This window comes from Octopus sinensis, linkage group LG6, assembly GCF_006345805.1.
Source record: "Octopus sinensis linkage group LG6, ASM634580v1, whole genome shotgun sequence".
NCBI classification, from domain to species: domain Eukaryota; kingdom Metazoa; phylum Mollusca; class Cephalopoda; order Octopoda; family Octopodidae; genus Octopus; species Octopus sinensis.
Genome location: NC_043002.1, coordinates 66,059,018 through 66,084,351, shown reverse-complemented (window position 1 = coordinate 66,084,351; position 25,334 = coordinate 66,059,018). Strand labels below are relative to the sequence as shown.

The following is a 25,334-nucleotide window of genomic DNA, read 5'->3' as shown; positions in this document are numbered from 1 at the left end:
ATTAGTGTTGAAAGCTTGTTGAATTCAGTTGGATGGGTAGACGGTTATAGTGTTGGAAATTAATGGTTGATTTTTAAGCTATTGTTATGGTTCATTCAAGCGTGTGTCTACGTGTATGTATGTATATATATATGTATATATAACAATGAAGAAATAAGTGATATAGATATCCAATTTATACAGAACCAATTAGCACTCTGATAGAGCTTCAGGAATATAAAATTAAAGAAGGAGAGAAGACAAATTCAAAGGTCGATGTATATATTCATTCAATCCATATTAACAAAATTCTCCATGGTATACAAAGTACATACATAGATGCATTCATCTATATGATATATAAAAAAATTTCTAAGAATTTATATACACATATACATGAAAATTTATAAATATATAAAAATTCATAAACATATAAAAATATAAGTCCATAAATGTACTTGCAAAGTCCTAACGTTCGAATTTGAATCACTGAAGAGGAAGATAATAAACGAATGTAAAATGGTTCATAAGGGTCTAAAACATGTATAAAACCTTACAGTTTCAAAAAGATATAGGTTCTATGGGTGAGCTAACTCCAACCATAGTAATTCTCTATATTTCTCTCATCAGAGTTAATAGATTCACAAGGTTAAAACTTTAAAAGAAATGGTAGGTTAGATGATTTTTAAAAACTGAATGTTTAATCGGACCATTCTCTTCAAGGAGATGATGTTAAAAGGCTAAAGTGCATTATAACACTATATATAGTATAAAGTTTTTTGAAGAGTCCATAATATGAAGTAAGGCTAGATTAGGATCCTATAGTTTATTTATTTTTGGTGAAAGTTTAAAAAATTTAAAAGTTGGAGATATTTGTGTCTACAGGTAATTATAACATCAGATATCTTAAGAAGCCTATTTTTGTTGGCTTTGATTATGTGGATTGTCTCCTTCGTGCATAAATCACAATTCTTCGTGTGTGTATTATATGGTGTGACTTCCTTTATAGACCAATCCAGACTGAATTCTTTATTGTTCATTTTTAATTTATTGATGTATGTTGCTAGTGTGGTTGAATTTTTTGTTTTGTGGTTAGTGAAAGAGTTTATATGCACCCTATATCTATCTACTTATGAAGTCAGTTGTACTACCTTTGTAAATCTTTTTAGGTTCATTTAGGACTGAGGCTTCAACTTTATATATGGTATTTCTCCTTAAACGGAGCCTTTAAGGGGACAAAATTCCCTATTACGACAATTGTTTTTATTTTGTTTCCTGGTTTAGTCTTACTATTTTTAATATCCATGCTCTTATTATTGTTCTTTGTGTTAGGGTCAGCTAAGTTATCTCTATTGGTTTTATTTCTAAGTTTGTCTATTATTGGCTGCAATGATAGATCCAAGATTGGGTGTGGTAGAATAGGATAATTTAAGATGTGTGTGCGTGCGTGCGCAACAGGTCAGTGAAAGGTCAGATTCAATGATTTTTGTTTAAATGTTACCTTTGAATATTTTCAATTATGAATTTTTACTGGCTTTGTAGAAATTAGGTATTATTATTTGATGTTAATATAGATTTTTTTTCCTCATTAGCAGTTGGATGCATGTATATGCGTGCGCAATTATAGCTTTATTGTACATCTTTATTGGTTAGTATACATACGTACATTTTGTGTGTATATAGATATCACATCACCGTTGTTTAAAGTCAGTTTTCCATGCTAGCATGAGTTGGATGGCTTCACAAGAGCTGTCCAGACTCCAATTGTCTCTTGTGGCATGGCTTCATGTCCTTCCTGATGCTAACCACTTTGAGTGTGCTGAGTGCGTTTACACAGCACCAATGTGTGTGCATTTTGTGTGGTACCAGCACCTGAAAAGGACAGGCTTGTATGTGTGGATGACACTGAATTTACTTGGCTTGACACGTCTTCTCTAGTACAACGAATCGCCATAACTCTCGTGCTTTTGTCATTTCTTCAGTGTCTGAAGATTCTTTCTTAACACTTTGCCCCATGTCTTCCTGGGCCTACCCCTTCCCCAGGTTCCTTCCACAGTTAGAACTTGGCACTTTATTTGGCTGTCCTCATCCATACACATCATGTGACCAAACCAATGCAGTCTTCTCTCTTGCACACATCTGCTGCTTCATATATGTAGTTTTCCTCTTAAATCATTTACAATCTGTCATGTGTGAACACTGATATTACCCCTCCAGTGGAGCATGTTAGCTTCCTTTCTTTCAAGCCTTCACAAGTCTTCTGTAGTCATAACCCATGTCTCACTGCCATGTAACATAGCAGTATATGCACAGGCATCATACAATCTGCCTCTCTCTCTCTGAGAGAGAGGCCCTTTGTTACCAATAAAGGTAGAAGCTGTCTGAACTTTGCCCATTCTGTACTTATTCTAGCAACTACACATTCAGAACTTCCTCCTCCACTGCTAACTTGGTCGCCTAGGTAACAGAAGCTATCTACTACTTCTAATGATCACCTGAGCATTTGTGGGAGTCGATTGCCTGCACATTTTTAGTGCGTATTGTACCTGCACATTTGTTCACACAGACTATTTTCTGTTAACCTTCCTGTGATTCTGCTACACCTCGTATGTGTCGACAAGTGGGGGCTGAGAACTGATCCTTGGTGAACTCCTACCTGTATATTGAATTCATTGCTATACTTACTGGCAGCATCCCTGTACATGGTTTGTATGGTTTGTACAGCTAACCACTCCTCTGTCCCTAGCTTCCGCATTGACCACCAAGTAAGTGGGTAGAGAACCCTGTCAAAGGTTTTCTCGATTTCGACAGCTAAATACTTCTGCAGTTGCTTTATCAGGAATATAGCATCAGTCATGCTTCTCTCAGACACAAAACCAAACTGCATCTCATTTAGGCTAACTCTCTTCCTAATTAGTTGAGCTGTAACCCTCTCTGTATCTTTCATTACCTGGTCCAGCAGTTTCATACCTATGTAACTATTTCTGTCTTTGTTGCAGTTGACTTTGGTACTGCTGCACCAGTCGTTGGGTCTGACTTCCTTGTGGACAGCAATATTAGTCCAAATCCCATTCCGCCAGGTGTTTTAAGCATATATATATATGTAAAATACAAAACCTGATTTTATACACACGCACACTGGTATATATTCATATACCTATCCACATGTAAATGTGTACACTAACAAATACATGTACTTGTGTTGGTGTTAATAAATATGCATAAATAAACAGATGTCTTCAGACATTGCTGTATGATCTTACATACACGTGTAAGCATAAATATAAACATGTAGACACACATATGCACATCATTATCGTCATCACCGTTTAATATCTATATTCCATGTTAACATGGGATAAATGGTTTGACGTGATCCAATGAACCAGAGTGCTACTTTGTGCTTCATTGGCACCTTTAGTAAGATTTCTATGGCTAGATATCCTTCATAATACCAACCCTCACACATATATATAAATTGTATATATAAATATATTCACATGCATACAAATATTTATATATATATATGTACATATAGTTATTGATGTATATATACTTACACCTATATTCAAAATATTTACCTAAGGGTGTTCTGGCCAAATTTGACAGTTCGCATAAAAGGAAAAGACATGAATATCCAGTTCAAAAATAAGTATTTTAAAAACTCAAAAAATATCAAGATTATGGTTTGGAGATAAGTTTACTCAAGGTAACCATCCTCAGCTTCCAACATAGTCTTCTTTATGGTGTCCCTTGGAAGATCTTCGAACACCTTGATTTTGACCATTTGCTCGACAGTGTTGTAGGTAGAGTGATTGTTGTCGTTCTCAACTGTACTCAACACATAATAAACAATAGGATTATAATCACGGGAATTAAGTGGCCAGAAATTCGGGCTGCCAAAATTGTAGAAATTCTCCAGTAACTACTTTTAACTCTTTTTTTGGAGGTATGGTTAGGAGCTGAATCCTACTACCACACATATGGCCTTTCAGCAGCTTTATGGCGACATCTGAATTGAACCCAAGTGCCTGTTCAAAGATGTGGGGCAGCATGACGTTTCCCCCACTTGACACCTAAGACCATCAGAGTTTGAGGGAACTTCCCTCAAGACAATCAGTTTGAGGGAACTTGGTTTTTATGATATGTGGGATAGCACTTGGTTTGTAGGCAAGCCACCTGTTCTGGGTGTTATGAATCTGGTCCTGGCAGAAGTTCTTTTCATCTGAAAAAAACAGATCATCTCCAATTTCACCAGGATGCCTCAGCTTGTTCAGGAGCTTCTTTGCTTTCATTAAGTGGTTCTCCTTGGCCTTGTGCCTCTTGTTTGTGTGGTAGTGAAGGTCCTCATTTAGGGCAACTTCCAAGTTTCCCTTGCCAAAACCTGGATTCTTTTTATTGGATTTTTCATCTTATCCTGCTGTTGTTGGATGAATTCTAACATGAATGCAGTCAGAATGTCTGCTGTGTCCCTTCCTGCTAGCCATGGCTTTGTAGTCTCTATTGCAGATTTCTGTCACACCTTACAGCCTTTACAGTATTCACAGAGCATTAAGCAGCAGTTATGATGTTAGCATTTTGCTACTTGGTACAGATCATCATGATACTAATAACTTATTTTCAATATTCAGTTGGCTTTCAGTCCTCCATGTCAGCTAACTTTTTCTTAACTAAAACTTCAACCATTATGCTCTCCAATGCTGTTGACTGTTCACCAATACATTAAGCTGTTCCTGAAAAATGGAGACAAAACATTGTCAGATTTAGCCTGAACACCATATACTGCATGCATGTGTGTGTGTGTGTGTGTGTGTGTGTGTGTCTAATGATTTTGCAGGCATTTGAATATTATATACAATGCCTTAGGTTTCCTTCGTTTCTCTATTCTTTAAAATGAAATATAGAGTTCAACTTTACCTCTCATCCCAAATTATTTATTGATACTTCTCTTTTTCTGTGTGTGTGTGTGTGTGTGTGTATCTGTCTTTCTGGAAGAAATTGATTGTGATTGGACCTAGAGAGGGATGGGCTTCATTAGTTTTATATGCTCAGTAGGCATCCGGAAGTGTAATTTATTTATCGAAGGGAGTGACTGTTTACTTTTTCAGTACAAAACCTGGTTTTGGAAGTGTGTATATTGTGTCATAAATATAGATACTTAAATATAAATACTGATGTAAAAAGAAATATTTTATTATTTCAAGTTTGTGAAACTTATATTTTGATGGCATTATATTTATTCTGTCTGAAAAACAAGAGACTATTCTATATAATTATTGCTAGTGAATTACTTTTAGTTTTTTTCTTCAATGTATTCAGGTGTATACCATATCCTTTCTAAGTATGTAAAAGGTATCAGGAAAAGTTGTGTGTGAATCTAAGTAGATATGTGTCCTTGTGTTTGTTTACATAGGCACTGGAAATTGCAAGCTTTTAAATTCAAATGATTAAAAGTCTTGTGATAAGTGCTCACCAGCCTTTGTTTTATTGCTTCGATCAGATGACATGTGCATCCAAGTTCCTGAGAAGAATAATTTGTAATACTTGTGATGTGGTGTAGCAAATACCTTCAAGTTGTTTAGGAACTCAACAGAGTAATTTACTGTTCATTTGGCATTTGAAAATTTGTCTATAGGCTTGTAAATAAATTTATCTTTATGCAACTTGAATTGTTCATTGATCATTTTAACATCCTTTTGGTTTGGGCAAGTGTTGCTTTTTTTTTAATTATAGACATTTGTGATTGTGATAGATGTCTTGAATTTTGGGAAAAAATATTTATTTTTCTTTCTGTTTGTGAACTGAAGTTGCTTCTCTTGTTGTATTCAGTTTAAATTTCTTAACATACCTCCTTAAATTCAGGTTCAAGTAGCTTCTGATATGAGATTTTATGGCTGTTAGGATGACTGAAAGTCACCTGCTATGACTACATATATTGCTGATCTCATGGTCCAATACAAAGCCTCAAAAACAAATTTATGGGATATTTCAAATTTTCATTGAACACTTTCACAGTTGTTTTAGTGTGTTTTGTGTAAATCTGATGGGGATATGTATGTATGTATGTATGTAAACCTACACACATGCTATATTTCATTCTTTCTTGTCAAGAAATTTATTTGATCCATAACCATTCTTTTTCTATTGCACTACTCTTACTTTTGTCTATTTGTCCCCTTTTTCTGTCTTTCTTTTTGCTTTGCCTATCTGATTGTCTCTCTCTCACTGTTCTTTTCTCTGCCATCAATAATCTGCCAATCCTGTGCCATAAACAAACAACACTCACTGATAATAACAAACATGACAGATTACCTATATCTATATTATATAAATGTGATCTGTAAAATATATATCAGATATAAAATATGTCAGGCATTAGCTGTGTGATTGAGGAGTTTGCTTTGCAATCTCTTGGTTTTGGATCCAGCCTCATAGTACAGTAATTTGGGGCAAGTGTCATCTACCATTGCTCTAGGTTGATCAGTACCTTGTGAGTGAATGTGGTTGACAGAAACTTAATTAAGCCTTCCATGTGTGTGTGAATCTTGATATTTTGTTTGTCTCTATGTAAACATAATAGTGCTAATTTTAATAGTGCTAATTTTTACATTCCTTGTTGACATAACTGGTCCCTCTGCACTTCTGAAAACCAGTGGAATATAAAAAGGGCTGGTGAGTGGAAGAGCATCTGGTTGCTGAACCCTGCCTCAAAATCAGTTTCTTGTTCAAGCCATGCTAGTACAGAAAAACAAGTGTTAAATAACTCTATATCATAGTATCATTCACACAGTATTTTCATTTTATCTTAAATCTATCTGTAACACAAATGCAATTTACCCCATTATTTCTGCTCATCAGCTATAGAGGTAATGAATAGTCAATGTAGGGGGTGACATCATCTTGCTGAATTCATTTTCGTTTGGTTTGATTTCTATGACCAGTTGCCCTTCCTAACATCAGCTGCATTACAGAGTGCACTAGGTGTGTTTTCTTTTGTGACAACAGTTCTTGAGAGGTAACCATGATCTTATCATAACTAAAGGATCTTTACTCGCTTTGTCTGCCTCTTTAAAGAGAATGAGAAGCTAAAGTAATAAACATAAATGATAGTGATGAAAGGGATGTGTGATAGGATGAAAATGAAAACAGTAAATGCTTTGGGCTTAAAACAATATATATATCTAATATTGTTCTATCATCCTCAGATGTGTTTCAATATATTTCTTACACACTCATGAGTTGCAAAAAAATAAAAAATAAAATGCATGTCACATCTGCTGAAAACTTGCTTTAAGTTTGAAATTCTCAGTGCTTGCATGTACCAACAAATGTTTGAGTATGTAGCATGGGTTGATCATTATAATTACGCAGTCTACATGACTATCGACATTATAAATGTCTTGATGTGTGTAAACAAAATATGGCCACTTCAAGAGAATTTGATTCTGCTGCAAAACATACCTGTGACAACCCTCAATTTCTTGAATTTTAAATGTACGTTTTCTACATGTACAAGCTGTTTCTACTAGCCAGCTATACTCCTCATTAGGTTTGTCCATCAATCAAGAATCTTGTAAACACCATCTCTCTTCAGTAGCTTCATGGATGATTATGTGTACATTGTTATAGAATTCTTGCTAAATTCTTTAAAAGTTGTTTACTTGGTGTATATAACTTTACAAGATGAAATGATAATCATTCTCTTGTCCATGAAGCTACAGCCATTCAGCAAACTCTGTTTTATTTCCTGTTTCAGGAGACTTCGGTCTTATCTGTGCTGTATCATTCACTTGCAATGTTGCTTTCTTCTTTAAAGGAAAGATAATTGATGTTAAGTGTAGGTTGAAAATAATGATAAACTATGATGTCAAAAATTGTATGTAAATTAAGATTCTGCTTACTCTTGCAATATCTCAAATACTTTAGTAATATAAAAGAATGTTAACCTCTTTTGTTACCAGCTCAACTGAGACTACCCCTGGTTCTGTGATATAAACTTTTTGAAGTGATGTGATTTAAAACTTTGCAAACAGTAGCTTTATAATGACGGTTATTTTACTGAATTCATCATTTTTGAAGTTATTTAAAACAGAATTTCAGTAGAACTCTGGTAACAAAAAAGATATACTGTTACATTATAAGTTACCTTATACTGTCATATAAGGTAACTTCTCATAAAGCTGCCAATTATTAGTTACGCATTAGAAGCATGTTTAAAAACAAATCTTCTCTTACCTGAGCTGGTGCAGCAAATTGAACAAGCATAAATATCTGGTTTAATATTTCCCTTTAATAAAATTTTAGAACATGACAGGAAATTTCTTGATGCTAATTATGAGTACTCTGTGATCAATCATAAGAACTGAAAATTATTCAACACTGATTGCTGAGGTCAGTGTACCAAATGGGAAAATATTGGGCACCATTTTCTGTGAAATACAGGGGAAGTAGTTTGTAGTAGCTGAATGTCATTACTGGACTAAACAGACCAGGGGTGGGGAAACTCCTACCTGAGTTTCCAATTGCATCAGCGAGTCCATTTTATTGTGCCCGCAGGCTGGTATACTCGTAGGTACAAATTTTAGTAAATTTTTCATTTATAAAATTTATATAATATATGCCTATTTCTGACATAGGTTGTTTTTCCACTGTGACTTAAAATGGTTAGACTCGAACAGGAAATTGTCCAGTAATTGCCATTTGAATGGAAATATTGTTTTTACTATAACACGCATATTACTAGTTTTTTTACCACCCCCTTGAGAGCCAACTACACTCTAGCTGAAAAATATAGAATACCTCATAAGTAATATAAATGTTCTAAATTCAGTGACAGTGTTAATAATGTTATGCATTATATATACAAGATTTACACTTATAAGAGTTAGAATTTATGATTCGCCTACGGACCTTTTTCTTTGGAAATTTTTTCCTGTCCCATTAAAAAGTTTCCCCACCCCTGAAATAGACCTATCCTCTTGATAGAAAATGAAAGCTAAAACTAAAATGCACACTCTTGCATTGGTACACGTGAAGGCTATTTTTCCCGTCCATATTCAGGAATGGGGAAAAGAGGAATGCCACAAACGTATCTAGTTATGTTTGGCTATTGAAGCTAGTTATAATTTTGATGGCATTGTATCTCGCATACCATACAAAGTAATGCCAGCTATGTTTGGTTTAAAATAACAAATGACAAAATTAACAAATGCTTTATGTAGAAAGTCTGAGATATTAAGATGCTTGCATGAAAGCAATTTCTACAGGGCAATCTAGTAAAGAGCTACTTTAAGCTATTGAATGTAAATAAGAACTGCCTGAAGTTTATATGTTCTGTTTACCAATGTAAAAATAAAATTAATGCTGGAAATATTTCTTTGTTGATATACTATCAGGCATAAAGAAGCTGAAAGTTTACAATGTGTCTCTTGTGCTACTGACTATTGTTAATGTTGGAAATGCTTTGTTGATAACATGATCAGCCTGGCAAGTTTAGTTGAAATAATGTAAAGGTTGTCAACTTCATTTAAGATAAAGTAATTGTATCTAGTCTACTTGACATTGAGTACTCTCTGTAACTTCAGTTTATTTGTGGTATTGCTGTGTCTTTGAGAAATTTGCTTCACAACCATATGGCTTTGAATCTGATAGATGACACGACCCCTTGGTCACGTGACTCCTTTATAGCCTCCGGTCAACCAATATCACTTGGAACTATATGGAAGCTTTTGTGTGTTTGTTTTTTTGTCTTTATGTATCTTTGTGCAGCAGTGACATTTGTCATCCCATCTACAAAACATTCCACTTGACAGTTTGATATGCAAAGACCATTGGAATAAAGTATCTTATTTGAAAACAAGTAATAGAAGGGTATCTAATAATAGATGACTGCCTTGTGAACTCTCCTCTTGCACATAGCAGTATGGAGGAATCAGATGTAAAAATGCTCAGGAGTCATTTGCATCACCCCAGGCATGTCAGTATGGTTAAGAAGTTAACTTTGCAGCCTTGTACAGATGTGTTCTAGTAGTACAACCACAGGTTGACCATTGATATCTATGTAATTAGAATTTGATCATTACAAACTGCGTCTGGTGTTTGTTTTTGACCTTAAGAAAAAGAGATTTATTGAAATGAGTGCAAGATTAGTATAAGTACTGAGATGTGTATGACCAAACTGTTGAAGAAAATGTCCCTAACTTCAGTTAAATGACTGACACCAGTAAAATATATATTAAACAGAATATATTAACCCTTGAGCATTTAATCTGGCCATATCCAACCCAGATATTCTACCTGTTTTATGTTCAAACTGGCCAGCTCTGGCCTCTCCCATCTACCCAATATTTGTCATTCTAAACATAAACAGTAACATCACTGAAATCTGAAAATTGCGAAATAATACATGATTAATTCAAAATAATGTGAATAAATAAGCTTTACATTTGACAGAATAATCTGAATGCTAAAGGGTTAAAATATATTAATCTGTATTTTTCTGCATACAAAGAAGTCAATAAAAAATAATTGGCTCTTTTTATTCTAGTTTTAAGCAAGCCAGTTGAAACCATGTTAGGGCATGCTTGTTTTTGTTTTATAGAGAAAAAATGCACATGACCTTTTATTTTATCAAATTGTTGTCCCATCATAAATTTATTCAGCTTGCATTTTTAATATCCTGTCATTTTCAATTCTTTTCAATATAGGTTTAGCCGAATTAGCACATCGTGAATACCAAGCAGGAGATTATGATAGTGCTGAACAACACTGTATGCAACTATGGAGGCAGGAGTCAGACAACACTGGTGTATTATTACTCTTGTCTTCTATACACTTCCAGTGTAGAAGATTAGAAAAGTAAGTATATACTCTTAGAACTAGTTTAAACTTACACAAGGGTTTATGGGTACATACTGTATATAATCTGCAAGAGATTAGTTTTCATGGTTGTTGCTTCAAGGCTAATGCTATATATAGTTGAATTCATTATTGCTAATATTCAGATATGAATGGGAAAGATAGTTATTGAAAATGGTTGCTGTTGAAATGTCAATTTGCTCAGCAACTTGACATTTCTGTTTTAGAGTTGTTTCTAATTTTATTTTATTTTCCTGGGGGATGGCTAGCTAAAGTGCCACAAAATATTTTGTCGCCATTTCTATAAACTTATTTCAGATGAGTAATTGAAAACAATTATTTAGGCTGTTTGATTAATTTTCTTGTATGTATGTGTGTGTGTACACACACAGTATTCTCTTGACTATCGCAGGTGTTGTGCCCCCCCCCCCCGCAATTGGTGAAAATCTGCAAAGTAGAAACGGCTACTGTACTGTATATTTTTATTATTTTTATAATTTGTATATATTTATTTTTTTATTATTGCAAAACACTACCATGGAGGAATCAATGAAAACTTAAATAATAAACTGCGATATGACAAGGGATTACTCTATATAAAACTAGTAATAAAGCTAAGGTTTAATGATAGCATATACAATGATAAATAGAAACTTGTTTCTTAATCTGACTTGGATATAATGGAAAGTACCACCTGACTGGCACCCACTACACTCTCGAAGTGGTTGGCATCCAGCTGTAGAAACTCTGCCAGATCAGATTGGAGTCTGGTGCAGCCATTTGGTTCACCAGACCTCAGTCAAATTGTCCAACCCATGCTAGCATGGAAAACGGACGATGATAATGATGAGCTAATTCTCTATTATATTCACTTAACTGTATCTTTTCCTTGTCCTTATAAGTATGGAAATAGAAGATAACATGGCCTAACAAGAATAGATGCATCATCATTTTTGTCTGCTTTTCCATGTTGTCATGGATTAGATAGGTTATTGTGGGCTGAGTCAGTTTCCACAGAGATTATTGGGGCCTTATTTTGCTTATATATTCCATTTTGGGGATGGTTTCTATAGTTAGATGTTTTTCATGTACTGGGCGGATTTTATCACAGCACCAGAAAAGTTTTTTTTTTCCCCCTCTATGAGTAAATAATATTCTCCTCTATACAATATCTCCATTCAAGGCAACATGGTTGTGTGGATAAAGAGTGATGGGAAAGAGAATAAGGGTGAGAGGGTATGATGGGGGAAGTAGTGGTGCAGGTAAGGTGACTGAAGGAGTAATGGAAGAGGCAATGATTGACAGCTATATGTTGTTGGTAAGGAGATTGAATAAAAAAGTACAAGTGTGATTGATATAAAGATAATATTGGAAGAGAGAGTAATGGAAATCAGAGAGGCTGAAGGTAGTGTTATATGTCTGCCATGAATAATGTATTAGGAAGTTACTTTGAGAGAGATGGATAACAATAATGGGAGTGTGACGATGTCAGTAATAAGTGATTTCAGAGGAAGTAACGCGAGTGTGATGGGTAGCTATGAAGAGAGAGTGAGTAATAGATGTCAGTGACGGGAGGGCGAAAGTGATGGCTAGCGATAAAGAAGGGTGAATGATGGAAATGCATTTGAACACAGATTCAATGCCATTTCGGCATAATACAATGGTAGAAAATAAATGAATGCTTTTTTTTTTTATTTTAAAATTAATGAAGAATTTCAGTGCTTTGTAAAATAAGCATTTATATATGCACATACATGGCTGTATGATTAAGAAGATTACTTTCCAGCTATGTGGTTTTTGGTTCCATTCCACTGCACAGCATCTTGGACAAGTCATCATTGTTTAACATCTGCCTTCCATGCTGGCATGGGTAGGATGGTTTGACAGGAGCTGGCCAAGCAAAAGCCTGCACCATACTTCTTTACAGTTGGATGCTCTTAACATCAACCACTCAGCAAGTTGACTTAGTGCTTTTTATGTGGCACGGTCGAGGTCAGTTTTGGCAAGGTTTTTACAGCTGGATGCTGTAAATGCTGAGAGGGAGGGAGACTGCAGACATTGGCAAAAAGCAAAATTTTTTGATAGCGGTCAAATCAATTTAAAGGACCTCAGTTCACAACTTCCCAAGAGAGACAAAAAGCAAAGCTGCAGGATTGTAACAAAATTCTGAAAAGCATTTTCTCATGTTCTGCCATTGAAGCTATCCTCTTACATAATTTCTATTAATCAAGTGTTTAGTTTCAACTTTTGCTGGTCAAAAAAGAACAAATTCTAAAGGGATGGTTAGACACTAAAAAATATTGAGCAGAGGAATGGGAAAGGAGTTAGAGTTATAGAAGGGATGATGAAAAGACAAAACTTTAAGCTCTGAGTGGGAGTAGAATGGAGTTTACTAGTTGGGAGAAGAGATGGATCATATATATGTGGGAATTGCTACAGGCTGACTAAAGGCTTTTAAGAGGATTTTGTAGACAGAAACTGAAAGAAACCTGTTGAGTGTGTGGCTTGTGTGCAAGATTGTGTCTGTCTCTGTTGGAAGTTGTAAATGAGTGTCATTCATCTCCAGTGTTCTACAGAAACCTGTTTGCCAACAAGAAGGGCATTTGGCTGTAAAAAAATCTGCCTCCGTAAGCTCTCTCCAGCCCATGCAAACATGGCAAAATAGATGTTAAAACAATGATTATCTAAGTTGGTGTTTATAATACAATATAAATTATTTTTACAAATATTTATTATGGTGCTGTTGACTATTAATATATTATGCTAAAGAAATTTAATTTATATTTATATTAAAGTGGTTTTAAGAGTTTGTATCAGAGAGCTAGGGTAGATTGGTTGTATGGACTGTGGTTTTTTGGTATTGAATGGGTAATCTTTTGAACAATATCTTTTAGTTTCCATCCTATTTTGTGTGTGTGTATGTTTATTTCCTACCTCTATTTGACAACTGATGTTGGTTTGTTTACATTTCCATAACTTAGTGATTCAACGTACTGGAGTCAGTTTGTTTGACTAAACCCAAGGCAGTGCCCCAGTCTAATGACTGAAACAGTCTAATGACTGAAACAAGGAAAAAAAAAAAGAAGATAAAATAGGCACTATTGCAAAAGGAAAGATATAATGTTATAAAATAGCTTTTGTATTTTTGTCTTTGAGTAACGTACATCATCCGGCTAATTAAAGCTTTTGTTTTCCTTTGCAGATCAGCTTATTTTAGTCAACTAGCTATAAAACAGAATCCAATGTTAGCTGAAGCATATTCAAATTTAGGCAATGTCTACAAAGAACGAGCTCAGTTGCAAGACGCTTTGGAAAATTACCGCCATGCTGTTCGGTTAAAACCTGATTTCATTGATGGCTATATCAATCTAGCAGCTGCCTTGGTCGCCGCTGGAGACATGGAGCAAGCAGTGCAGGCGTACGTTACAGCATTACAGTATAATCCTGTAAGTATTTTTTTTTTTTTTTTTTTTTTTTGTACTTGTTTCAGTCATTTGACTGCGGCCATGCTGGAGCACCGCCTTTAGAGTGGTGAAAGAGTACAGCAGGGAACACCACCATCCCCTGCCGGAGCCTCGTGGAGCTTTTAGGTGTTTTCGCTCAATAAACACACACAACGCCCGGTCTGGGAATCAAAACCGCGATCCTCCGACCGCAAGTCCGCTGCCCTAACCACTGGGCCATTGCGCCTCCACATATGCAGTTTTTTTTCTTTTTTCGTTTTTTATTAGCTTTCCTGCAACATCTATTTATCTCCTGTATATAAGGTGTTGTGACTAGATTATTTACTGTTGTATAACAGCGTGGCTAAAAGAGGTGCAGGCATGACTGTGTGGTTAGGTTCACTTACCAAGCTTGTAACTTTGGGTTCAGTCCCACCATGCATACACCTTGAGCAAGGACCAAATCCTTGAGTGTAGTTTTGAAAAAAGCTCAGGAGTATGTGTATATATATATATAGGCACAGGAATGGCTGTGTGGTTTAAGATTTCCCAACCATATGGTTTCAGGCTCCATTTCACTGTAGTACCTTGGGCAAGTGTTTAGTATTATAACCCAGGTTGATCAGAACTTTGAGTGGGTTTGGCTGATGGAAACTGAATGGTGCATATATATATATATATATATATATTATACAAGGTATGGGGGTTTAGTTCACAGGTGATCTAAACGATTAGGTACACTAGGTAAGTACTGTAATGGATTACTGGGGCTCCAAGGTTATAGCTGAGATGGTAGTTATGGAACCATTGCAGATATTTTGTAAAAGCAAGTGACTCAAGGGCCTAAAGTTTAGTGTGTTGGCACTTATCAAACTGGTTACAAATTGAAGAGCTGTGAATTTATATATTTAAATCCACAGCTCTTAGTTCTGTAACTAGTTAGATACGCACCAACACACTAAACTCTTGGCCCTAGAGCTGCTTCTGCTAAATATTAAAAATATACATATACTCATATTTTGAGGTGTGTATCTCTCTCTATATATAAACGGCAAAATGTCTGTGTGTGTCCTTTATACAAATCCACAATTTTTCAGTTAGAGGGTGGTCAAGCACATCTTTACATTTCCCCAGTCACCCCGCAAAGCCATTAAAAAATCAATAGAAGTGACTTTTTGTGAATTTCCTATCCAAAACCCAATCAAAATGCCCGAAACTTGATACACCAATTGAATGCCAGCTAGCTGTATGTGATTGGTCAGAGATTTGGACAGTACTTGCGTGTATGTGCGCACGCACGCATCTGTATATGCCTGCACTAGCACTATGACCCGGCAACGCCGGGTCATAGTGCTAGTATATATATATATATCATCATCATCATCATCATTTAGCGTCTGCTTTCCATGCTAGCATGGGTTGGACGGTTCAACTGGGGTCTGTGAAGCCAGAAGGCTGCATCAGGCCCAGTCTGATCTGGCAGTGTTTCTATGGCTGGATGCCCTTCCTAACGCCAACCACTCCGTGAGTGTAGTGGGTGCTTTTTACGTGCCACCCACACAGGTGCCAGACGGAACTGGCAAACGGCCACAAACGGATGGTGCTTTTACGTGCCACCGGCATGGGGGTCAGGCGAGGCTGGCAACGGACACGAACGGATGGTGCTTTTACGTGCCACTGGCACGGGGGCCAGGCGAGGCTGGCAACGGACACAAGCGGATAGTGCTTTTACGTGCCACCGGCACTGGTAACTCAGCTGCAATTTCCATTGATCGATTTCGATTCTGATCCTCACTTGCCTCAACAGGTCTTCACAAGTAGAGTTTTGTGTCCCAAGAAGGGAAGGTATGCATACGTAGGCTGGCTCCATCCCATGTAGAAGGCCACAGGTTATGGTCTCACTTGTCCTGCCGGGTCTTCTCGCACACAGTATATATATACTTGTTTGAATTGCTTTGTCTTCACATTGCCTGATAGTTTGTAAATGTGTACCACCATCATCATATGAGCAGTGTCATTCATTTTCAATCGGCATAGACACTTGCTAGGCTATGGGGACAATTATCTTGCTTGGAAACAGGTAGCATCTGCCAACTAGAACAGCACCTGACCATAGAAAATGTGCCTCAAAGAATTCCATCCTATGCTTGCAAGCATTAAAAAAATACCCTGATGGCATATGTATACAAATGCATCTGTTTACAATTGCACTTGTTTGTATGAAAGTCACATTGCTTGAATGGTAGTGTTGGCACTTCTTAATAAATTATCTATTTTCTTTGTGCATTGCATGCTGTGGAGATTGAGAAATCTCAAGAACAGTCAAAGGTTAGTATTAGGAAGGGTGTCATCTAATCCATGCCAACATGGAGGAATGGACAAAACGGTTAAGCTAATTTTGAATATCAGTGTTACATAGTTAAATTTTTCAGTATGTATCCATGCACACAGATTTTAATATTTTGCTGCTAATATTATTTCTTGGATTTTAAAACCCTGTTTTGTTTTTATCATTACAGGATTTGTATTGTGTACGGAGTGACCTGGGTAACTTGCTCAAGGCATTGGGGCGATTGGATGAGGCAAAGGTAAAATATGTACTTCCTGTGTCATGAAAATTTTACTCCACACCTATATTTTGTGTAAATAAATCTATATATTACATATGTGTATATAGATATGTCTGAGTGCATATATATAAACATATATATATAAATATATTTATGTATTTATATATATGTGTGTGTGTACATATATGTATGTATGTATGTATGAGATTGACTGTCAATCTTTTCTTTTCCTTTGTAATATACAATATTGTAGATATGGGATCAATTTATCCATTTAACTGTCTCAAAGATGTTAAACCATCCTTTGTCAAATCTATTTAATAAGTTTTTATCTTCTGTCAGAAGACTGCAGTGTGGTCATGTTGATTTTCCCGGGATTCCCTGTTTTTCTAGATGATGAGCTGGGGCTTGAACATATCTGGACATTTTGTTTCTTTTTAAAAATTCAAACAAAAAAATGAACACATTACTTATTTTATTATTTTTTTTGTTTGAATTTTTACCTGAAATTGCTTTCGATTTCCTTATCATCCTCATTTACTTTGATCAGTTAGACCCTCCAAATAAAAGCCAAATTAAAATTGTGTTTCATAATTGTATATTTCACACTTGAAAAATGGAAATCTCCTTTAGAATTAGTACTTATTTCTACTTTTGTATTGCTAAGCAGATATGAATCCAATCTCAACAGATATTGATGGCAGGTATTCCAACTTGATAAAAATTAGCTCAGCTCGTAGTCATGTTTTATAAATAGAAACCCAATAAAGCATTTTATCATGCAATATATAAAACTGTTTTCTCAAACTAATTTTTTTCTAAAATATGAGAATCCACGATAGTGTGAAAAACAGTTAATTGAAATTTCTGCTTGCTCTATTTATAACAGTTGCAGTTATAAATAGAGCATAGGTAACAGCTTAGGTATCAAATGTATTTTGTTAGAGAAGGCTTTTAGATGTAAAGCAAAATATTTCTTGATAATTTGCTTGTCAGCTATTGTATAGCTAATGAATTTAGAGGGAGAGCTAAACCTAGAAAGATTTGTAGAATAAAGGTTTCAAACCACTGTGTTCTTTACAAATGGGGAGGCATCCTTATCACTACATTTGAACAGGTCTACTTTGAACCAGCACTAGACCTTAATCTTTTGATTAATCATTCTTGTTAAAGAAAATTGAATCATTTTTAACCCCTTTGTTACCCTGTTTTTTTGAAACACTCATGCTTTGTTTCAATTAATTTTGGAAATACTGAATACGTTATTAAAATAACTTGGTCGTTATTAAAGCTGTTGTTTGGGACATAAATTAGTATGAAATTCTGATGGAAGGTTTTTAGATTATTTTAAAACAATTTGTTTTATAAAGGCAGGAGTGGGTCCTGGCAGGTTGATATCTAAAGGGTTAAGTTTGTATGTGTATAGTGGGGAAAGCGGAAAACTGCATGTAGCTTATGTTATAGTTGAAACATCATGTAAGTGTTTGATGTGTGTGTGTCTATATATACACTCGCATGCATTATTGAACTTAGTTGATAGGCTTACATTAGTTTTATTTGAAATTTAATGATGATAAATCATCTAAAAATGATCAGGCTAACTGACTGTTGGTTTTTCAATAATTAATTAGCAGGTTAATCTGTTGATTCAGTAAGGGTTTTTTTCTTCATTTGCATGCTGAAATTTATACCTTGCATATTAATTAGATTTAATATCTTATTTAAATGGGGGAACGAACCTGCTCTCTCTAATCCATATTTGGCTTGATCTAGCATTTTGTTTATGCTGTCATGTGGGGATATATATTTTATATACTAGTGTTTGAAATTTTGATCTTAGTCATGTAGAGAAGTAAATAAGATATTAACTTTGTTAGTTTAGCATTGAACAGCCATTTTGTACTTTTGCTATGTTACCTTCTACCTCTGTTGACAAGTAAGGGAAACAGAAGTTCTCGTTCAGTGGTGCATTACCACTCGCATGAAATGAACTTGTAACTTCAGCAAAAGTTTTATTAATTTTATAATTGAAAACCCTTTATATTTTTCCCTTAAAGTGGAATTGTTAAAATGATCCATTGCATTGAAATATAAAGTATTTCTTTTATGATCTTGTAAAACAGAATATTCTCTTATGAAATACACCTGAATTTTTTTTTCTTTGTCATTTTCTTCCTATATTTGATTTCCCCTTTTGAAAGATTCTTGCTTCTCCAAGAAATGTTCTGTTGATTAATTTTTTTCCAAACTTTTCTTTGAGATACAGGCTAACCTTTTCCCCTCCCTTTCTACCTAAATCTTCACGCGTTTTGTCCTGAGGGATAGGGGAAAAATACCACAAAACAATCTAGACTTTCCCAGGAGAATCAATGACCACTCTGCAACCTTAAAATTTTGAGATTCACAGGAAGGAAGTTCAGGCTGGTCGTGGTTCCCTCACATACTGGTTCTAAACTTAAATTCAAAATAAAATCTTTTCCAAATTTCTGAATGTTTTAAAACTTCAGCTGCAATCATATTATGTATATATTTTTGCCTGAAGTTTTTCTGATTTAAGTGACCAACTTTTGTTTGATAAAGCCTTTTGTCTTTAATTTAGAATCTTCTACCATAAAAATGTTTTTGTATCATAATTGCTTTATCAAAATAAAAAACAACAACAAAACCCTCCAAATTCCAATAAAATTTTCAAGCTTTTAGTATCCAGTATGTATGTGCACTCTGAGCCAGCCTTAACTTCCAATCATTGCTATCATATGTTATGAAAGCTGGAACCCCTGCCAGTTAACCCCAACACCATTTAAAAGATTATACTGCAGGATGCTGAATGAAGCCAACTACTACTACTATTACTCAATGGAGTGTGAACTGTTTGCATTGCAGCACTTGCTGTTTAATATTGAGGGAGAAAGCAAGGCTTGAACTAGTCTTGTTAATACTGCCACAATGTCAGTCAGGATCCAATTGCTCCCACTGTTATTTATATTAGGACACAATTTATAAATTTAGTTGTCACATGTCTTTAATTTAATGTCAATGCTTTCTAAAGAAAAGAGAAAAGGACTTGGCAGCGCCTCTTAAAATTCATCTAAGAAACTGCATGGGAAAAAAAAATATATATATTTATATAAGAAAAAAAGACTTGGAAATAAATATTTTCCTTAGAATTAAAAAGAAAAAATATTGCAATTGTAATGTCTAGTCTTCTGTTGTCATTACATCACATTGCTTAGTTCCTGTGATTTATATTGTTCTTGTAGTATAATGACAATTATCTGTAGAGGCATATCTACTTCTCTTTTCTGTATATGGTTCCCATAGTGCATTTTTTTACAATCTTTGTACTCTTTGCCAATTTATCTATTTTACTGTTACTACTTATTACCACTACTACTACTGCTACTTTTTTAACTACAACTAGTAAATGTGCGCGCTTTTAAGTTCTTGTTATGTCGTCAATCTGTAAGCTATTTTGTGTCTAAAATGAAAAACCAAAAGTACGAAAGTATATGGAACACATGTGCTAAACATTTTAAAACTTTTTTAAAGCTTAGAATTTTTAGAAATACACATTTTCCTTTTTTTTTCCCCTCCTTTTTTTCCGTCTGTCTCTTGAGTCGGTATATAATACAGCAATACCATCCTGGCTACATTGTGCAGTATATTTACATTGACAAAGGATTGTTTAACTGCTTTAGGGATAGATAAGATACTTTATTGTTTTGTAAAAAAATTAAGTTCAAATCACTACAGGACAATGTTTATTGAATGTGTAAGACTTCCAGTTACAAATAATCAAATGATGCAACATTTTGTTTATCCTTTTGAATAAATTTTTGATTTCATATTCTTTTTAAAAATTGGTCAGAACAGTGGAGATGGCTGAAGCAGCAGACTGCCAGGTTGATGCTTTGATGTAATCAGTTTGGTACCTCACTGTTCTAAGTTCAAATCCCAATTGGACTGACTTTTTTTTTGCATTCTTTGAGATGAAATTGACCCTTACAATTTATTGGTGTACTTAATTCAACAAATTTTTCCCATCCCAAAAATGTGCCTGATTCCTGAATGAATTCTGATTATGACAACTGTAGGAGGTACCAATAATGATATTGTTAAATGTTTACTTTACTATTATATTAGCCTGCTATTTTGAAAGGTAATCATAATGAAAATTTAAATCTTAAAAATTGAATACTTATTTAATTTATAAATTTGAAATATTTTATATCAGTAAAATATACTTTATGTATTTATATATGGAAAAAACAAATTAGTTTGAGTGGGATACAAATTTCAGTATATATATGTATATATAGCAATCATGCAGGCACATGTCCAATTTATATAAGAATATTCCACATTCTACAGACATCTCTTTGTGGAAAAACTGTTTTGATTTTAGCTGTAAAGCAGTTTAGTTTGATTTGAGTTACAAGATGGACCTGCATATTTAGAGCTCTACTAAAATAAATTTAGTGAGTAAAATCATAGGACAAATGCCACTCTTAAGTTTTGATGATTCTTTCGGTTAACTTGTTGTTTAATGGTCTTTTAAGAATTGTTCCAATTGTCTTCATATATGTAGGATTTATATTGCACCAATGTGGGTCTGTTAAAGGTCATCATTTAATGCTTGTCATGTTATATTTCCATTTACAACCTTATTACATAAGATGTGAATCAGCTGCTTACTTGGTGTCCGAAGCAGATGTTTTAATGCAGTTGTAGATTTGTCCTAATTTTATGTCAACTTTCCATTCTGGGATGGGTTCCATGTCTCATGTCCAAGTCAGTGATTATTTGGAGATACTTCTCCCTCAAAGACAAGTTGAAAGACCATTTCATTTTTGGTTGCAGCTGGATGCCCTTCATTCATTGACCACTTTACCATGTCTACCAGATGTATTGTGGGACTCACACTAATCTTCATTACTCTGTAATTTGTTTGTTCACTCAAGATAACAGGTGTTGTGAAGGTAACTACAAGAGTGATGGCAAACGGTGAACCAGGCTGGGTCAGTGAAAGTTGCAGGAGTGTGATGTTAAGAGAGACGAGGTAGTAGAAGAGGAAAGTATGATGGATAGAGGTGGGCAATGACGAGTGATAGGTATCAATAGCAAATGGCTTCTGGGGAGAGAGAGAGAGAGTGAGTGATGATTGGTAGTGCAGAAAGGGTGTTCTGGGGTTGTATCAGGTACTGCCAGAAAAAGAGTAAATAGTCTAGTAATTTAGATGAAGCTGATGTAAACTTGGCATGGAAATATTGGTAGAGACCTGTGTATGTGTAACTAACACACACACACTATATATATATATATATATATGCATACAGGTAGCTTATATCTTCTAACCACCATTGTTTTTGACATTTCACCTTGCTTGCACAAGTGGACAGACCTTCTCTGGCACTGCAGGTTGCCAAGCATGTTAGTTCTTTGTCATCTACATGGATCTAACCATCAGTCTTCATATTATCTCATATTGTGTTTTTCTATAGGTTCCATCCACTTTGAGTGCCCTACATTTCTTCGTTCAACTTTCGTCTTAATACATTGTATATCCACACCAGCATCTGTCATACTCTACATCTGATATTTTTAATATCTAGTTTGCCACACAACTCATTTGCACTCTGTTCATGCATAACACATCTGTCAGAGCATGCTTGCTTCAATTCTTTTTAGTCTTCCCTTTAAGTTTTCTGCTTTAAGAGCTCGCATCAGTGTGAGTACACAAGTGTCATAAAAATTTGCCTTTGACTCTGAAAAAGATGCCCTTTGTAACTCCCACAGTCAATAGCTCCTTGAACTTTCCAACTTGTTTAGCCCTGGCTACTACACTTTTGCACTTACCTTCATTGTTAATTTGGTCACCAAAATTACAGACTACTTCTAGAGAGCCTTCTGGGACTTTCAGAATCTGTTTCCTGAGTGCGCTGTTCCTGAAAATCTACTTGATAATATTTTATAGAATTTGAGCATTTTGAGCAAACCTATATGAAAACAAATATCAAAGCTGCTTTTCATATCAAAAATACTGTTTTGGATAAAGTTAAAAGTTTAAAGCTCTGTCTTTGGAATTAATGTTGAGTTGCATCAATCACTTTCCAAAAAGCATACAAGAGCACTAAAACTACATGCCAGAAGTTAATTTTTAAATATTTTTTAATTGATCAGTACAAGATTCTATAGCAACTAAATGTACAAGTCAATAAAATACATTTTATAAGTATAATCACCAAATATTTTGTGATAGCTGTTAACCCTTTCGTTACCAAGCCGCCCGAAAAAAATTTTGGTTAATGTGACCAAACTGCCCAAACCCGTCCATATTTACCTATTCATATTTAAATGAGAATATCAGAGCAAATCTCTTTAGTACATTCGTGAAAACATGTGATTATACTTCGTAAACAGTTCATCTACAGTTTTGTACATTGATCGAAGTGTAATTTTAATTCCGTGAATTTTGGGAGATTTTTTTCCGAAATTTGTTCCTATTGTGTTTTCAAAATTTGTAATTCTGACAAAAAATGGATACGAATTTCATTATATCAAGCGGCGAGTCAGAATTCGAAGGCTTTTCTACCGAACCTTGATAAATCTAACTCTATGACTGAAAAAAAAAGCACGAGGTATTTGATAATGAATCCGATGTTTCATTTTCGGAAAGTGAAAACAGTGAATCCGAGAGCTCCGACAGCGATAAAGAAAATGAATTGGCACCTGAATGGAGTGAAAATTTAAAAACTGTTTCTTTCGGTGATTTTTCTGAAGAAACTGGACCAAGCCACAGTCTTTCCCAGGAGAGTAAAGCCTTAGACTATTTCTATTTACTTTTTCGAATAAGCCTATTTGAAATCATTACGGCGGAAACGAACCATTACGCTAAATGTAAACAAAGCGAAAGAAAGGATAGTTTGTGGTTTCCCACAACCTTAAATGAAATTAAGGCCTATTTTGCCATAAATATTATTATGGGTATCAGAAAGTTACCCAGAATAACAAATTCTATAGTAAAATTTTGTTGTATATACCCAATTGAATATTAGCTAATAACCCATTTTCTATAGCGATGTTTGAACAAAAATTTTAATAATTTTATATTTTGTTGAATTTACCTGTATCTACCTGCAATTAGTCACTTTGTGACAAAAATTATAGTATAGAATTGGTTGAGAACATTTCATTAAATTATCTTCCAAAAATCACATTAATATATTAATAAACAAAAAAGTTATAGTTGTTTAATGAAACCAGACTAAATTTATGACATTTCTTTTGTGTAATTCTTTTCCAGGGAAGGGTGCGTCACCATTTGGTCATGAGGTATAGATTGTGATTTGGGCTGAAGTGGAAAAAAATTAGCCCAAATTTGTTAACAATTTAGTGCTGTATAATATTCAAAGGGCAATGGTTAGGATATAGTAGCCTCTACCTATTTTGAAATGGATTTGAACGCAATCCAAGAACTAATTCATTTAATTTCACTTGTCTGTATTAATACTGACAACCTATTTGATTTCCACATGTTATAAATTGTTCATAATAGATTTTCCTTAATGGCTGGTGTGCATCTCTTCAGGTGTGTATCTCTTGACCATGGTCCTGCCCCCACCCCGTGCTTAACAGCTATTTTGTAAACCTCAAAAATTGAATATTTTATTTTGTTCATGTAATATATAAATCCATTGACTTATTAATCTGCAATTGATGTAATGGTTGTTTGCTCAATGCGCTAATCTGCCAATATTTCACACACACACACACACACTAGTAGGATCGATTTAGTTCATAATTGAATCACTTCTGTGGAGCAATGCTTTACTAACAAAGGATTCATAAAAGGCACTCTTTTATATTTTTCCCTCATAAAAGTTGACAAATTTTATTGTCCTTAATAATTTTAAACTGGAAGTTACCCATTCAATAAAATTCCTGTGGATTGATTTTAATCATTTTTCATATTTTTAAAAACTTGACTGCTGATTATTCACTGTTGTCAACATTCTGTACCACTGAACACTAATGATCGTCTTTTTTGATTTCTACACAAGCAATGCAGGTGTGCTCACTGCTATCAAATAGTGTGCCCGCCTGGTCAGTCAGTCACTCGTGTCTCCTGGGTCAGTCACTAGCTGTGGGTCGGTCAGCGGTTGGTCATCTTCTACCTACTCCCGGCCCAGCCTGGCCAGGGCAGGCTGCTGCAGCAGCACCAGGACCAAAGGACAGACTCCTCCTAGTTGACTACTACTACAGAGCTATGAATGAATACATTGGTATTAGTAGACATCTCTGAGGTGTGAGCTGAAGGTATTGTATACTTAAATGTGAGTCAATTTCAGTTGTAGTCCCTGGCTATTTGTCTCCTATTTCTGCAGTGTAATGACATCTCTTTTACTGATTCATGATGGTCAAGTGTGATTTGGGGCAGTTTGGATTGCAAATTTCACCACCTAATGACATATATATATTTTCCTTT

General features: G+C 34.9%; 1 protein-coding gene across 5 annotated transcripts in view; it reads left to right on the top strand.

Moving 5' to 3' along the window:
• LOC115212925 (UDP-N-acetylglucosamine--peptide N-acetylglucosaminyltransferase 110 kDa subunit) overlaps window positions 1-25,334 on the top strand; it is a 65,197-nt gene that overhangs the window by 10,778 nt on the left and 29,085 nt on the right. For all 5 annotated transcript variants that reach the window (XM_036503958.1, XM_036503959.1, XM_036503957.1 and 2 more), the window contains exons 2-4: window positions 10,686-10,836; window positions 14,039-14,282; window positions 16,799-16,867. In XM_036503958.1, the coding sequence (XP_036359851.1) occupies window positions 10,686-10,836; window positions 14,039-14,282; window positions 16,799-16,867 (464 nt within the window). The remainder of the gene's footprint in view (window positions 1-10,685; window positions 10,837-14,038; window positions 14,283-16,798; window positions 16,868-25,334) is intronic.